Below are 17,904 nucleotides of genomic sequence, written 5' to 3' on the forward strand. Positions count from 1 at the left end.
GTAGAAAACATTTTTATACTTGACTCACCACTGCCTTTTAAAACATGCTCAAGGCCTTTAACAGTCCTCTACCAAATCAGAGCAGATGCACTACACCATTTCATACCATTACAGAACCAACAGACCTCACGTGATACTGATTTGTGAGACAAAAGCTGACCTAGCCTCACTTTTACACTTTATCATTATCTGATAAAATAGCAGAAAGTTTTCTCCTCCTACACCAAAGAATTTGAATACTGACTATGAAAATCTGGTCTAAAAAAACAAGAAAAGATTTTGACACAGTATTAAATTCAAACTCGCTTCAACAGGTTACAATAATTTAGCAACAAGTCTTCTGCAAATTACAAAGCTCCTAGCTGTAAAATCAAGATAGTTTCTTCTACTATACACTTCACAGAACAGCTAGCATAAAAACATTCTGTAACACAGGCATTTCAAGAAGAGTTGCTTTACAGAAGATATCCAGCCTAGATGTTTCAGGGGGAGCCACACCTAGTTACTAACTTCAGTCTACCAAGTTTTGCTATTAACAGTTCGAATCCTTCTCTGATTAACATCACTTTGTCGTTTCTGCCTTTCAGGTCTCTGGTAGACACTAGATCAGTAGAGCATAGGAACATGAAGAACGAGATGTTTCCCTTGATTTTGTTATGTTTTTTGAAAGCCTGAGTCCAAGTTTCTATTACAGTTTACATATACTGGTGAAAATTAATGAGGCCAGAAGGACATAATGTTTCCTGTTCACAGAGCCTTGGATCAATAAAACAGCAGCACCTTGCCTTGAGATGTAACTAAACAACACTAGTCAGTAATAATTTTATTAATTAAAATAAAATTACCTGTGTAGGTAATAATCATTCACTATTTCTGAAGGAGCTTTGCTGAAGAGTTCAAATAGTAAATTCTGATATGACTATTTGATACTAATCATCGAAAGAACAGCACAAACACTCAACTTCTAAACCTCTTCCATCTGATTTCAACAGCTGCAACTCAAAACTCTAAGGTTCAATTTTCTTGGGTCCCAGAAAGTGGTCCCCAAACCTCAGGAGTGCTGTATTGTAGACAATCCTGTAATCACAACAGCTTTCATGTCATTCAGGACTTTATTATCTTTTCCATCCTCTACATCCTGTGTTCCCACTTTCCAAAGCCAGACACAGTGCACAATTGGTTCACTCCTGACTAGTGCTTCTGTTCCAGCCAGGTAACCAACGCTCTTTGTGCTCTCCCTCCCTGCAGACAGCAGCACCACAGATATGCTTATTAAAACACTGTGTGCTAATAAAGCAAGGCTGTTTTGTGAAGGCTGTCATGGTTGTCAGTCAGGCTGAATTTTAATTACATAATCCTACAGACTGCGTACGGACTAATCTGAGTGATTCTGTTCTCAAATCAAAACACGTAACAACTGTAAGATTTCTCGTACTAATGACTTGTCTTTCACTGGATAAAGTTAGCCTCCAGTTCCTGCAGGTAGAGTACAAGACAATGTAGTTCACTTGATGTACAGCTTAGCTTCAAGAAAAAAACCACAATAGATCACACCTCCAAAGAGAAACAACTGTAGATTAGAAGTTGATACACTTAAACAGAAAGTCTTTGCTGGACCCAGTCAGGGATTCTTGCCAGTATTAAGAAGCTTTCAAGAAAAGCCACAGCGTGGTGGGTTGGCCCTCGCTGTAAGCCAGCTGCCCACTGACCCGCTCTATCAGTCCCCTCCTCAGCAGAAGCGGGGGGGAATGAAGATAAAGGCAGTTTAATGAAGCAATAGCAGAAGTCACACATGAGCAGAAGTGAAGGAAAACAAAAGATGTTATCCTCTGCTTCCCATCTGCAGGCAATGTTCAGCCACTATCCCAGGAAGCAGGGCTTCTGTACATGTAGCGGTTGCTCCAGAAGACAAACGTTGACAAACGTTGCAAATAACAAATGCCCCCACCCCCCTTTCTCTTAGCTTTTATATCTGAGCAGATGTCATATGGTATGGAATATTCCACTGGTCACTTTGGGTCAGCTGTCCTAGCTGTGCCCCCTCCCAAGACCTTGCCCACCCCCAGCCTACTGGTGAGAGGTGGGAGAAGGCTGGAGAGACAGCCTGGGTGCTGTGCGAGCCCTGCTCAGCAGCAGTCAGAACACTGGTGTGTTACCAGTACCCTTCTAGCTACCAGTGCAAGCACGGCGCTATGGGGGCTGCTACGGGGCTCAGCCAGACCCAAAACACACAGAAAGGCCCATCAATATTATCCATGTTTGGATTAATTGAGACAAGTTTAAAAAAAAAAAAAATTTACTGAAAATAAGTTACATGGTTTCAACAAACATCTTGAACTTTACCTCACAAGGGACAGAGCCTTCAGCATCTATTGTAATTTGCCAATTACAATCACTGTGCCATATTATTCTTACGCAAATTATTCCATTCAAGAGAGCAAACTTGGAATGCATTCATTCAAAAAGCAGACCCTAATACACTGGGTAAAAGGAAGTAGTAAAACCCAACAAATTCCGTATTTCTGAATTCAAGGGATTCACATTTGCTAATATTGCATTATACATCGAAAAATCCGGAGATGTCAAAACTCCTAAAATTACTGACTTTTACACAACTTGGCTGGTAAAAGAAAAAGGCATTTATTAATACATATGAACATGTTACTGTAGAGGATTAGGTTCCTACTGCGTGCTTTGCCCACAAAGCTCTATATCCTCAAACCTATTGATGAAAGGGAAAGCTGCTTGTCATTACTGGTGAAGGTGGCCTTGCACAGTGGAACAGCTGACTTGAATATTCATCTTCAAAGAAAATGGCCCCAAAATGAGATTTTTTTCTTTTCCACTAAGTTGCAGCACAGCAGTTTTAGATATTCCAGTTACCTGTAAGTACAAGTGGTTCCTGGTTTTCTGACAACAAAATATTTCAACATCTGTAGGAAAAAAGCAAACTGAGAAAACAGATTCAAGCAGACTCAGCCAAATTCTATCTGTCCTTACTTACGTGACATTGGTCAAGAAAACATCTATTAGCAAACATTTTAAATTAAACAGCTTTTAAAAAAGTTATTAGAACCTAGACCACGAATGGGATGGTTTATTACATCCTCCTGCAGGGAGGGTGCACAGAAGACGGGGCCAGGCTCTTCCCAGCAGCGCCCAGTGCCAGGACCAGAGGCGACGGGCACAAACTGACACACACGAGGTTCCCTGCGAACATCAGGGAACACTTTGTCGTCATCACTGTGCGGGTGCCCGAGCCCCGGCACGGGCTGCCCGGGGAGGGGATGGAGTCTCCCTCCTTGGAGGCATTCAGAAGCCATCTGGACGTGGTCCTGGGTGAGCAGGGGGCTGGAGATGATGACCTCCAGAGCTCCCTTCCAATCTCAGCAGTCAGCAATGTGACTGGTTTCTGTTATTGACAGAGACCCCCCTATTTCAGTTTTTAACATTTAGTAAGTACTAGACAAACATGCCAGTTGTCACTGTGATAGACAGCTGACACCGCTCTATGGTACTAATTAATATTTCTACCTTCTCACTGCACTGTTAAAAGCATTCAAGCAAGCTGTCATGATACAAATGCATTACTCCCAGCTTCAAAGGAAGAATAGATATATACAAAAACCCTCGTGGAGTAATTTTTTTGTCATGTAAAATAAAATTAAGACAAGGATCCAGCTGTCTGTCATGTGGCTGAATAACTCACCTACCTACCCTACATGAGTAAAAATAGATGATCCCATAAAGCAAAGAATTTACTAGCACTCAATACACACTTGTATTTATAACACGAAGTTTAAAGATAGAGGAATTCTCAAGAAGTGGAATGAAGAGACAACCTTACATTGCACTTCAAGTGACCTTTTATGTCTGGAGAATCTTCTCAGAAGACAGTAGCTTTAGCAGTTACTATAAATACTTCTATCTTTACACTTTGTCAAACATAGGAATAAAAGCAGACACCTGCGGCTGACAATCTAGATTTATCCACCAGAACTGTAACAGTTGTACTTTAGCAGGAATCTCACAGAAGTTTCTTATGGAATCATTGCTGACACACAGAAAGCACGAACAAGGTTTGCATTTTCCATGAGGAACAGAAACCACCAATCACCAGCTTTAAAACTGAAAAATGTATATATAGCCTCAAAATGCAACAGGCCAATAATCAAGTACCCAGTGCAGTAACAGGGAACAACCTTCTACTACCGTGTCACCTGAAGTCATAAAAGATTATCAGCACCTCATCTAAAAATACACAGCCTGAGAGAAATTTCAGCTCTTCCATAGTGTGACAGTAGTTCAGTAGTCCTGCCTGCTCTAAGAACCTAAATATTCAGCTTTAAACTTTTAAAAAAAGAAGTTTTAAAAGCTTCCATGAAACGTGTGCTGTTCCTACTATACAAGACAGCATTCACAAACAAGCCAACTATGGAACACTTGCATTCTTCTATAGGGGAGCAGAAAAAAAAAGTAACACACAGCAGCTGAGCAGAATACTTAGGAGTACAAGGTACAGAGAACTATTTATATTAGAGCTGGTATACTTTTTTTTTCCTCCAAGCATTTCCCTCCATTCCCCCTTTTAATAACTATCTCATCTGAAGCACAGCTCATTAAAGAATGTATTGACTACTCCTTAATGAAAGCAACTTAACGTTTAAACTAGGAAACAGCACTGTCAAATGAGCAACTACATTCTTCTGTTTACATATCCTGTAATACTCAAAAAATGAATGCACAGCAGGACAGGTTTTCCATAATCTATAGGCTGGTGTGGTGCTGGAGTTACCTTATGTAATTTTTGTTATACAAAGTACAGCAAGAAGTGAACACAACTAACTGGAGCTTTGTTTGCATTCACCATCATTTAGTTATCACCAACTGTAACGTTCACCTCAAAAGTCCTATCTGAATGTTTTTCCAATGCTGTAGTTCTGGCCATCAAACTGAAGGCACTCACGGCTCTGGAGCATGTCTGTCCATGTTTCATTCTCACCTGCTTCTACAAACACTCATAAACATAAATCCTTCAGGAGGAGAGCTGAAAACATTAAAGTCCGCAGTTGCAGTAGAGCTCAAATCTCAGTATGCTAGGTTTATAAGCAAAAGCGAAGAAACGGACAGTATTCAATAATAATGATACAATTTGAGTATTGCTTACTGTCACATATTTGCAGAATACTTTCTTTTTTCTTCAGAAGTACAATGAAATATGCATCTAGGGCAATACATAAGGATATCCTTATCAAAGTTACATTAATGCCCATGCCTGGTTTCATCCTTATACTATGAACATGGTCTCAAGAGCTCAATTTTATCAACAGTTAGTACACTATACAAATACATGATTTAGCTGAGCAGAGATATATGCTGCAAAGAGGTCTGCACAATCAGGTTTTCAACAGTTTAGCTGCTGTAGTTGACAGTTCACAATTGCAGCCATTCATTAGCGTTCCTGGAATACAGCCTGCACAGTTCAAGCTGGTCAGCTATCTCTGGAAAATGATCTATAATCTGCTCCTTTTCCAACATGCCTAGTAATATTTTGTCCCAAAAGTCTGCCAAACATGTAGGAGGTTTGAACAAGCTTTCTCAGTAACATTCTTTTAACAGAGACAACATATTTCTTCTCCCCCAAGAGCCAACAAAGTTATTAAGCCAGCTGGAATATTACGCTTGTGAACTACAGATTTGTGTATACACGGGCATAAAGGTGAGTAGAGAAACTGGCATACACTGATCCTGAAATCCACTCAGGTACTCTAACTACCCTCCATCCAAAATAATCAGTACTGCTGCTTAAGTTCAACCAATGAGACTCAGGGCAATTTTGAGATCCAGTTCTACTTGTGTTTCTGTAGCATCTGTCAGACTCCAAATTCAAAATGGATTGCAATATTCACAGCTGCCTCAATAAGATTAATACTTCCCCCATCCTTGAATACTATTGCAGTTTATTCTACTTGTAGCCACATTCAGAGAGGAAAAGATATTAAAACTGTGTTATGCTGTAGATTTTTCATAACTTCCACAAAACCCATGTCTCTTTTTAAGAGCTTAGCAATTTAGACACATCAACTGAAAAAAACACAGCTTTGTTTTTTAAAGGAAGGTGTGACACGCCAAACATTCTTTCTTGGTGTTTTTTGTTTGGGGTTGGGTTTTTTTAAAATTCTTTTGGACCACCTACCCATCCTCTTTTCCCCTCCAGGTAAGATTTTTTTGATTAATTGATTCTTCGTTATTCATGAGGTCAATGCAAGAAACCACAGTTTTGTCTAGACTACTGTAAAAGTGTACTAGAGTATCAAAACAAGAAATTAAAGGTTTTGAGGCAAGGTCTGGCAAAAAGTCAGTTCTACATCTATAGATACATAGTTCTATACATCTATCTACATATCAGGCTACATAACCTTATGTCTCCACATCTATCTACAGTTCATTTCAAAACAGCAGATCATAAGATAGCAATAATACAAAGAACTTTTTTCAGAAAGATGGGAACTGACCAGCTTTTTATATCAGACCTCTCCATCTCACACTTAATGTATTTCTCACATTGTTTTCAAAGAACTCCCATCCTAAACTATGTTACTTTTAAAACAGCTCCTCTTCATATTCAGAATGTTGAATGACTTACTAGACAAATTCAAGTTATTTAGAGCTGTACAGTATTCCTTGATGAATCATTATTTTAGAAGATTACTATAGGAGAATGATCTACACAAGTTTGTTAGGCTTCAAGTATGTAAGCTTCAAATATTTAAATACAATTGAAGGTGTCAGAAGAAACATAGATACCTGCCTACACACTGACCACCCCCTCCCCCCTCCCTTCCTGGGTATATTACACATTAATATTAAGATAAAAGAGAGAAACACTTTCCATCAAATTCTAGCTCTTATGATCACAAAATAAACTCTAAACAAAACCAAGCATTAACTTCCTGAACCTGCAGGCAGCCTAAAATAGTGACTCAGAATGTATGAACTCCCTCTGCACCCTATTAGTTTTATCATTGTCAATACTCAGCCTGTTAAACACTTGAAGGTCTTCATTAACTATTTCACCACTGATTTCAGCAGATAAAGCAGCTGGGCATAAGCCCATGGGAGTCAAGACACAATTTAAATGGCAGGAGAGAGGGGGAAAAAAGGCAGGAGCAAGAAGAGGACAGCAGACAAGCAGGAGACAGTTTTATAATAAAGCCTTCTCAATGCGTAAAGCAAATAAAAACGAAGTGGTAAAACAGCCTTAACAAGCTACTAGGTTTTCATTTTCTCCTTTTTCTGTGAAATCAGTGGAAGTCAGGCTACTGTTTGAGGGGAGCAAAGAATATACTTAGATCTACTAGCCCTGTATGCAGCTCCTACTTTGTACAAAGTCTAGGCCTATTTAAAGTAAGTTTTTATTGCTTATCAGTACCACCACTAAAGAAAGCTATTCCAAGCCAGGAGAGACCCTCACATACCGTGTAGCTCCTTGCTTAGTGTACCATTTCAGCAAATGTCAAGGTTTTATCACCCAGCACAGAAGCGGACAACCAAGTAGTACACGTTTCTTTTCAGATAACCACAAGTTAAGTTTCTCTACCAAACATCGTAATATGGCATGTCAAAAAGTGCTCTGCATTTAGAGTCCCTTCCTGTATCTTAATCATAGTTCTCATCGCTCAAGCTTCTGTATAAGTTTTTTTAGAAACAAACCACCTGTGAAGCAATACTGCAAGGTGGCTCGAGTTCAAAGACAAAACTATGAAAATAACTTTAAAAAATCACTGTTCAGGGTAACAGTACCAAAAACTGTCTCACTAGTGTGTACCACAAAGTTAGTAGCCTACAGGTTGAAATAAGTAGGACAATTTTTCCTTTATTATATAAAAGTGATTCATGTGTCACAGATTATAGTGTCTGTTACTATCATTTATATAAATATTAAGTATTAGAAGCTATGCAAAATGAGTGCAAAACACATTCCTTCCTTTCTGACTCCTTAATCATCAGAATGATTAAACACAAGCAAATCATCTTCTGATAATATATTGAGCTATAAAAAAAACCGTACCAGCTTGAAATCTAACCTTATTTGCACAAAGAAGAGTTTGTCAGCTGTGTCAGCAATCCCCTTAAGGTAGGCACCACTGCTAGAAAAATTTAACCATTTAACTTTTTAAGTCTTTTACCACTTTAAACAGAACTAGCACAACTCTCCAAAACACGGTTTTTGCTTGGATAGAGGCATTAGCAGTCACTATCTCAAACGCAGTGTTAGTCAAAGTTCAGCCCAAGACCTACATTACTGCAGATTTAACTCTCCAAACACTAATTTGTCTTTGAGGTACCTTCTCCATCCACTACACCCTAACCCGGTCGCCACAGCTGCTTTACTAAAAGGCACTTGGAGCAACACTGACTGTGCTATCTTGAAGTCCAGTACTCTCCCAAGGTGAGGGAACACTTACAGGATAATTCAGCACATTAGACCTTTTCATAATGGTGTTACTCCTGTTTTAAAAATACAAATACATAAACCCCACATGTATTTAATTCCTCCAAATTGCTGTAATCCCAACAGTAAATGTTAATTACACTAGTCCAGTATAACTGCACAAGAAAACACTGCTTTGCCTGAAAAGTCTTCTCTCAAACAACTCAAGAACACTTCTAGTCATCACACTACCCTTCAGAGCAGTCTGACAAGTCTGTGGAAACAAGAGTCACATACATGCTTCCTCTCTCAGGCCCCTGGATGAGTCTGCTCATACTACACACCTTTGTTACAACTAAGAGTTCCAAATTACTTTCCCATAAAGGAGAGTCATCATAAGGTTGTACCTTCCATTGCATCTATATCTTTGCCCAAGTAAGCGGTGTTTTTTTTCAATGCAAAGGATCATCACCTGTAGAGCTTTCACTGTGCAAGAGCATATAAATTCACATCCAGATGCAAGTACTTTCCTTACCGATAAGGTGCAAACCCAACAGCAGGACAAAAATCAAGAATCTGTCTTATAAGCCTTGAAGTTTTCCAAGATATCTCATCTGACGGCCCCAAATAGCAATACACTTCTATTTTTAACACTGCAACGTAGTGGTGTTGATAAAACCATCTTAACCTAGCCATCATTTTACAATGTGTTCAGGGGAAAGGAGAGAACTGACTTCCTCCCATGCTGAGCAACTGGGTGCAGAAGGATAGCTCTCAGTCTTTGATTTGGAAGTAGTCATATTATTTGTGCATTAAGCAGCTTTCAGGCTACTTTCTGCCCCATTTAGTGAGATCAGTAATCACACTTGCAGCCTGAGAGGAACAAGTACAGTTCACTGCTTGCCCGAACGCTTTGCTACCTTCTGTACTCTTAAAACAACAAAACAAGTAGCCCTAGTACATTTCAGTACAAATTTCTGAAAATATGAACTTGACAGTAACTCGATAGTAGTGGTTTCCCCCCCCCCTTAAGAAAAGGTATTTTTATGGCATTACAAAATAATTCATACCTGTCTTCATCACCATCAACAGGAATAGATATGCCAAATACAGAGCTGGCAAGACTGTTCATAGGAGTACTTGCAGGTAACTGAAGAGGATTTGCTAGAGTGTCTGGAATGGGAGGCTTCACAAGAGGTTTATTTTCAGCTATAAGAGAAAGTGGTGGCTGAGGTAGGGGTTCTGATTTTCTTCTAGTATCATCAATCTGGCCTACTAAGGATTGAGCTTGGGTCTGAAACTGTCCGAGGTTTGACTGTGGCAGATTCGCAGGTACATTAGGCGTGCCCTGCATTAATGAGTGTCCGACATGCTGTGGCTGAACACCGGTACTTCTGCTGACAGAAGTATGGCTAGTCAGCTGGGACTGGACTAGTGTAACAGGGACATTTGGCATAGTAACGGAAGTGGTGGTAGACACACTAGGCACACTTGTACCCGGCACAACTGCAGGCACGCTCTGAACTCCAGAGACCACAGCATGGGGAGCACCAGGCATTCCGGACACTTGACTGCTTCCACCCATTTGATGCTGAGTCACAGATTTCTGTTGCACAATCCCAGCATGTCCAATGCCTTGCTGCACCACACCTCCTGCTTTCGGAACGGCAGTCTGACTAGCTTGTGTCTGGCCACTCTGCATTAATCCCGATCCCTGTCCAACTGCTTCACCAGGCTGTGCCGACACCCCCATCACTGGTGCTCCCACAGGTGAGGGATTTTGGCCGGTCACCTGCCCCACAGGAAGGTTGGAAGCCACAGTACTTGGAACAGAGCCTGTAGTAGCCTGTTGAATAGTTCCTTGAGACTGCATAATTGTCATGTGCTGCATGTATTCGGTCTGACCAGAAGGTTGCGTTGGCAGTAGATGCACTGGTGGAATCTGGGACTGAGAATAAGCAAACTGTTGAGGCTGAGTCACTGGTATGTTTGCCTGCTGCACCTGCTGCTGTGCCACAGGAATGCTTGGCTGCCCTACTGTCACTTTTGGAGGTGCCATGCCTTTCCCATTGGGTCCAGCCTGTGTAACACCCTGCGTATTTACCTGTGGCTGCGATTGCTGTGGCACCACCATTTGCTGATTTGCTACCGAAGCCCCAGAAAACATAGGCTGAGCAGTACTTTGAGGCACGGCCCCACCTATGGGTTGTTGCAGCTGCTGTTGTTGCCCAATGACAAAATTAGGTTGCTGTAGAGAGGACTGGTTCATTTTCTCTGTCTGGATCAGCTGTGACACAGCAGTCAGGGAACTGTCAGCTACAGAATCAGGGCCATGGGCTGACACTGGCACAGCTGAGACCACGACGGAACCTCCTGTGGCACCAAGGCCGCTGTCCCTCTCTTGAGCAGCCTGCTCAAAGGTGCTGCTGTGCCTAATGCAATCTCCAGTCCTGCCCAGGACACCACCACCATCCGAGTCCCGGTCATAATACTCCATACACGTCCATCGTCCTCGCCTATAGGGCTCCCCTGTACCATGGTCCAGCTTGATCACCCTGAAGCGTGAGCTGCACGCAGCAGCTACTGTCTGAGACATCGTCCCAAGAGCAGCAGATGCAGAAAGCCCTGTGGAGGGCAAGGCGGTTGGAGCACTGCTGCTAGCTGCCACCGCAGTGCCAGGGGCAGTAGCTGACAGGGGGGCCGCAGAGCTCTTGGGCACAGCCCCCCCGCTGGGGGCCACAGCTGGCGGAGCCGCAGCTACCCCACCCGCAGCCACAGCCAGCTGCCCATCCAAAAGGAGGTTGGGAGAGATGTTGCCAGGAGTTTCAGCCTCACCCACGTTGTTGAGCGTCTCTTCTGAGGAGCTCCGCTCACAGACATCCTCGGGGCCATAGTCGGTGGCTCTGGAAACGTCAAAGATTTCAGAAGACACGTCCTCAGTGCGGGACTCATCCGGGTCGTCCAGGCTCTCGGTGTCCTCGGTGATGCTGCTGGCCACCTGAGCAGTGGTCACGCTGGTGATCTGGAAGCAGCTCTTCTTCTTGGCCGGCATCTTGGACATGTTTCCTGCGCGGGGCCGGTCTCCGCCGGCCGGGGCGCGGCGCGCACGGGGCCGGGGCGGGCTGTCACGGCGTGCCGACCGGGCCGGCGGCGCCACCGCACATCCTCCGGCTGCTTCCTGCGGCGGGCGGGCGGGCCGCGGCGCTGCCGCTGCCAGGCCGCGGGCCGCGCGGGGGGCGGCGGGGCTCCTCCTCTTCCTCCCCGTCCGCAGCCCTCCTCCCGCGGCCGGGATGCCGGCCGCCGCCGCCTCCTCCTCCCCGCCGCAGCCCCCGCTCTGAGCGCAGCGGGACCGGCCAAGCGCCCTGCAGCTTCCTGCCGGCCGCGGCGCGGCGCGGGCCCCGGGCGTGCGCAGCGGCCGCAGACGCGGGCCCGCAGCCCGCCCCACGCGAGGGGCCCCGCGGCGGCCGGGCGAGGCCCAGGCGGCCCCGTCTCCCCCCGCGCCCTGTCTCCGCGCTCTACCTGGAGACCAGCGCCAGGCGCATCCTGCTCGGAACCAGCCCGCGGGCGAGCCCCGCGGCCAGCCCCCCCCCCCGGGCGGCGGGCCGGCGCTGCGGCGGCGCGGCGGAAGAGCAGGCGAGGCGGCCCTGCGGCGGGCGACCCCCTGCGCTGCAGCGGCGCCGGCCCCGGGAGCGCGGGCTCCGACTGCCGCTCCCTTCGCCCAAGATGGGGCTCAACTTCTCCTGCGCTGCACCCTGGGAAGGGCGCGGCCACGCCCCCGACGCTGCGGCGTGATGACGTCACGCCCCGCCGCCGCTCGGCGCAGGGGGAGCACGGCGCGAGCGGTGGCCGCTTGGAATGTGCCGCCCGCCCACTCCCCCCGCGGACCGTCCAGCTTGGTCCCGCCCGGCCGCGCGCGGCCCGGCGGCAGCTGGGCGCGCGAGCCTCCCTGCGGCCTGCCCTGGGGCGCGAGCCCGCCCCCGCCCCGCGCCTCCCCGCGCTGAGGTGCCGCGGCCCAGCTCCTGCGGGAGGGCTGTTAACGGGGCATCGCGGCCAGGGCCCTGTCCGTAACCGTTTCGGGCGGCGGCTGACGCTGTTTAGTTCTTTTATGTCAGCTGTTGTGTGGCAGTTGCCCCGCCACGGTAGGAGGTTATTCCAGAAATTCGCTCTGCCAGTTATGAAAATCGTCGTATCTCCAAGCCTAAATTCCTAGCCAACTTGTAGTCCCAGGTCTATACTCACGAAGGTAACCGGTTGCTAGCTACTTCTCATAATTGCCATGGCCGTTCCCAGAGCCTGACTCTGCGTGACTCGCAGTTCGAGTAATCGCTCTTAGAGACGAGCGAGCAGAGCCGCACGCAGACCTGCCGGCCAGGCACTGCTGGTGCCATAGCCTAGGCCATAAGGAGCCTACCTTTGGTGTCTTCAGGTGCTCATCTCAGAAATCCCTGATATGTAAGTCAACTTTCTGTTGTATCTCATTTCTGTTATTACAGTCACCAATGTCATCAGGGTTTTCCTGTATGATAATCTGGTCCCGGTTTGAACAGTTGTGCCTTGCCACTGTACCAGTAACCTGTCCTGGCCGGCTGTCAGGTTGCAATCTGCTTTAAGACCAGTTGTAACATACGGAAGATCCCCACTATTAGCTTCCCTTTGGTTCAGCTGTTACCTGTAAGGGCAAACAGTTCAGCCAAGTTCTGATTTATTTGGCAATTTTGCATGCTAATCCATCTCTTCTGTATCTATTTTCAGTAGTATTTTCCAATATATCATCATACCGAATACTTCTTTGGCTTCAACAGAGCTTAAACCTACTGCATTAACAGTGTAGGGACTCATTTATGTTAGGAAGGAGTTCTGAATCTGGCATGAGCCACCGTGGTAAATTTATCCATTAAATTTATCCATTATTATCAGGCCTGCTGACTACACGAACTTTAGCAAATGCCCTTCCACTTTTTTCCACCCCCAACATTAATTTGAAGTTCTTATCAACTACTGTGCTAGCGCCAATTCCAGAAAACTTCTGCAGGAGATGTTTGGATGTGTCCATTCATGTTATTAGCATCTTCCATTAATCAGATATTTCAAATGGTCTGTGTCTCCATACTTGAACTTTCTGTCATGATTATCCTGTGACACCTTCTCATTTCTTCTCATGGAGGAAAGAATTCTGATCATCACCCAATTCTCCATTTCTTTGACCATTGCTATAATTCAGTGGGAATCTGGTAGTGTCATTTGACCAAATGTAGAAGATTACCAGTGGGGTTTTCTCTGTTAGCCCCAGGTCAATGTCCCACAGTTTCTGCCCTGCCAAGTACCAAACTCCCGCTTTTCTGGGTATACTCTGGGTAGAGGACTGTCCCTTCAGCTATTGCCATACACATGGGTAGTCTCTTTCGAGTCCAGAATCTCAGGTTACACCCAATCTGTTCTGCTTTCTGTTCTGTGGTGCCTTCTGAATTCTCCTTATGTGTGCAACATCCTTGGTTTCCATGTCTGTGTGCATACAGTGTGCCAAGACTTGCTTTTCTTGTCATCCTCCTTGGCACTTTGTCTTCTGCCTACTTCTTTTTACACTAATTTGAACCTTATTTTTGATTCTGTTTCTCTGTGTACTAGCTCATCCCTTATTATTTCCTATCCTCATATTCTTCAGTGTCTGCCTTCTAAAGTTTCTTCATTCTGCATACGTTAGGAGATGGTGAACTGTCTGTGTGGCATGCTTTTTGCTCCTTAATGATTTTCAATTCCCATTTGAACTCCATTTGTAATTCTTGGGTTTCCTCCTGCTGTACAGGAGTTTTCGCTCCTGATACAACATGAGGTCTGTCAGGCAACACTTTCTGGAGTAGCTTCTACCAGGTGCCCACAGGAGGATAAAGCATATTCTTTATATTCTGTTTGCTGCCATCTTATTAGCCCTGTGATCAAATCTACACTCTTAATCTTTTCTGTCCAACCCTGCCTTTGAAGGGGGAATAAAGACAATGCCCCAAACTTCCTCCCAAACAAATTCCTTCCAACATGCGATCCTTTGTTTCCTGCACCCTGCATGGTTTCAAATATACAAATGTTAGAGAGGAAATGTAATATATGCAGTAAAAGATCTCAAAAAACGAGTATTATCAACTTAATACTAATTTGCAATGTTAGAACTTTGTATTTCAATCTAAGAAATGTTTTACATTCATGAGAAAGTGTATTTTTGGCATGGGCTGTGAGGTGTTAGACCTGAACCTGCCATTAGCCTGGGAACTATTGCTCCTTGTTCTGTGAGTCAACCAAGTGGAGTCTGATAAAAGAACGGAACTCTGTACTTGAGCTGAGAGGGCGATGCTGCTTTGGCAACTTCAAGTTTCATTTTAACAGGCAGCATGTGGATGTGTCTGGGAGTTTTTAAATCAGTCATGACCACAGTGGATTAAATAGCCAAGGGAAATTGGCTGAATGATGGCTTCAGCTTCATATGGCTGAAGATGTACAATAATGCAATATATTATACAGCACTACTGTTTATACCACAGACACTAATGAGGTCAGCAGGAGTTCTGGGTCTTTTTCAAGTTAGTGTAAAAGCTGTGGGGAGGTGAACCAGCTGGGATTGTATGTGGCACAGATTTTACATAAATGATGATGATAATCTTTGAGGAAAATTTCACCAAGGCAAGGAATAACTAGCTACAGGAAATAGTAAAAATTTGAGATATTTTTTAATATGGATTTTTAAAATTTGTTTGTTTTCAAACAGAAGCATTTGGGCATATTAATTCAATACATTCAGGACAACATATAATAAAGCTGTTCTGGACAGGAATACATTTTAAAAACCTGTCCCCACATTGATAAATAGGCATATCAGTGGAAAGATGCAGAATGGCAGAATGTTAAGAGTGAGACAATGCAACAGATACTTTTCAGTCAATAAGGCAGTCTGTAGAGAACTGTTTATCATGAGCGAGATGGCACAATCTCCCCCAAACTGTATATATTTAACATTTTATTTCCAATATAAGGTAGTTGTGAAGATTCTTATTGATCAGCTGTTGGATTTATGTGTGGCGTTTCATCTCAGTAAAATGTGAAATCAAAAAAAGTCTCCCTCAGGAAGTGACATTTTAAAAACATGCAAAGGACCCTTAAAAACAGAGGCAGAAGTTACTATACTAGACCTACCCCTGTAAGTGATCTTTCAAAACGATTATAGGAAGGACACTGATACGTTATTAGCGGGATGAAGTTCTTTCCCACGATAGAGGTATACAGACCCATAACAGATAAGGTAACACTTTTTTCAACATTGAACAGCTACCAGTAGGTTGTTGAAGGGTAAGCTGCTAGGCTGTAAGAAGAGATGCTTCTCCTGTGCATCTGTAAATGTAATTTACAGTAAACCAAAATGAAATGTTATTTTCTCTTCATTTTTATACAACTACTATATTATGTTAGTGTATGAAAATATGTGTTAGTAGAATGGTCGCCTAATTTTGGTAAGTGGTGAAATTTAAAATAGCAAAGATGCTATTTTAGAATCCATTAATTTGTCACTGTTGTTGTTCAGAATAAATTAACATTTGAAATTATAAAATTTTAAATCCCAGATTCAAAGTTGTTTGCTAAACCCTCCATATGCGAACTGTGTATATATGTATATTTTAATGTAATATAAAATGTAATGAGGAATGGGCTATTTGGCTGACATTTAGTGTGGTCTAGCAAAGGAGAAAGGGAAATTAATAAAAAGTAAAATAGGGAAAGGATGAGGAACAAGAATGAACAATATAAACTAACAAACCAGAAAGGTTTCTGAAAAGTCAAGTATAAAAATTGCTATAGCCCACAGCCAGGTTAGCCAAGATACAGACAAATAATCCACACAATGGCCTTGGCAACATTACACTGATAATGTTTTTGGAAGGTTGACTTAGTGCTGAACAACATTCTAGTATGTCAGGCACCAACATACCAATATTTTTATTGTGTCAAGCATGTATATATTCCTTTTTTGCCTTCGAGAAAAACACCTGCCACAGTTAGTTCAATTCCCACAGGACTCCAGTTTGAGTTTCTGTGAGTGTCAGCTGCATGGGACTCTCGTGGTTTCTGTCTGTGCGTGCGTGTTCCTGTTTTTTCAGGATCTGGCAAGGACAGATTTAGCAGGCAGTGGTGAAGGCAGCAGGCTCCTTTTCAGTGCTCCTATGCTGTGTGACAGAGAATTTTGTGTCATTCTTCCACACTCCATCACCTTCTACCATTACATATTTCACTAGGAGGATCCCCTGACAGACTTTCAAGTAGCGATGAAAGCTGTAAGTGGATTTCCACACTTGTGGTACTACTGTTTGTAGGTGGCATTTACATATTATGGCCTTTAAAATCACGTGCCAGTCATGCAAAAGACATGGATCTTTTACAAAACCTCAGCCTCAGAGGCTGAGAGCGCAGATATGCTATCACAGATGACAGAAGACAAAAAAGAAGCTCCTCTAGAGTGTAAGCTATAAAAACTAAAACACTGGCTGCCTGCAAGTATCCAGTGAAAATGGTACTAAAATGTTCTGTTTGTTTGTTTATATGATTTTAAATAGCCAAAAGGTGGTCCTTCCCACTTAATCATCGCTTAAATCTGTGTATCATTCAGACAAGGATAAAAGCTGTACATTAAAAACCCTAAACGGAGTTTGCACAGGCACACACATGCTCACATCTAGAGATGTATGCTTTTGTGTATAAAGTTGTATATTAATAGCTGTCTACGGAAATTCAAAATTTTGAAAATCCCTAATGATAACATTAAAAATACAATGTTTTTAAAAAGAAAGCTGTATGAATTATCAAAGGGAGTTGGACTATTTATTGGTATCTAGAGTTCATGGGTTCAAATTTCTTAGCCTTTAATAACATTAGGTGATTATTGTTGGAGATTAAAAACTAGCCTGGGGAAGCAGCGTGATCTAATAGATAGGGCATTTACCCAAGTATCGGAGTCCAGATTGAAACTGTTTGTGTGGATTTCTGTAGGAAAAGTTCAGGGGATTAGTATTTTAACTTCAGTCTTACTCCTAAATTGGTATTTATCTGCAGTGTGGCCTTGTACAAGTTATTTTTCCTTCTTTGTGCCTTTTTTCTCTCCCATCTATCAGTCTGCCTTGACTGTGGATACATAGAAGTCTCCAGGGCTCTGCCTGCCTCTTTTTGTGTTGAGTACTGAGCGCTACATTTTGGTCAGGCTATGTGATACTGTCATAGAAATAGTAACATGCTGGCACAATAATGGACAAGTGATAAGCAATTAATTTCTCACTAGGTTCTTCTCAAATCTGAACAGGGATTTAGGAGTTACTAAAAATTCAACTTTCATGTATCTGAATTGAGGTTTACCAATTTGGTATTTTAAGAGTGCACTCCCCTTCAGATGACTCTTGTATCAAGATCCTGTATTAACATCTTAAATTTTAAAATAAACA

At 43.4% G+C, this 17,904-nt stretch overlaps 1 protein-coding gene across 8 annotated transcripts in view; it reads right to left on the reverse strand.

Annotated features, from left to right (window-relative positions):
• The window catches only part of TSC22D2 (TSC22 domain family member 2), a 31,185-nt gene extending 19,003 nt beyond the window's left edge, over window positions 1-12,182 (reverse strand). For 6 of the 8 annotated variants that reach the window (XR_008734428.1, XR_003557987.2, XM_014287540.3 and 3 more), the window contains exon 1: window positions 9,505-12,155. Coding sequence is in view for 5 of the 8 variants with exons in the window: in XM_014287540.3 (XP_014143015.2) it covers window positions 9,505-11,495 (1,991 nt within the window). In the remaining 3 variants the exon portion in view is untranslated. Of the gene's footprint in view, window positions 1-2,755; window positions 2,884-9,504 lie in introns of all 8 variants that reach the window. The other 2 variants (XR_008734429.1, XM_005434294.4) reach the window with 2 other exon arrangements.
• Window positions 12,183-17,904: the final 5,722 nt, after the last annotated feature.

The sequence above is a fragment of the Falco cherrug genome, chromosome 11, assembly GCF_023634085.1.
Source record: "Falco cherrug isolate bFalChe1 chromosome 11, bFalChe1.pri, whole genome shotgun sequence".
NCBI lineage: Eukaryota > Metazoa > Chordata > Aves > Falconiformes > Falconidae > Falco > Falco cherrug.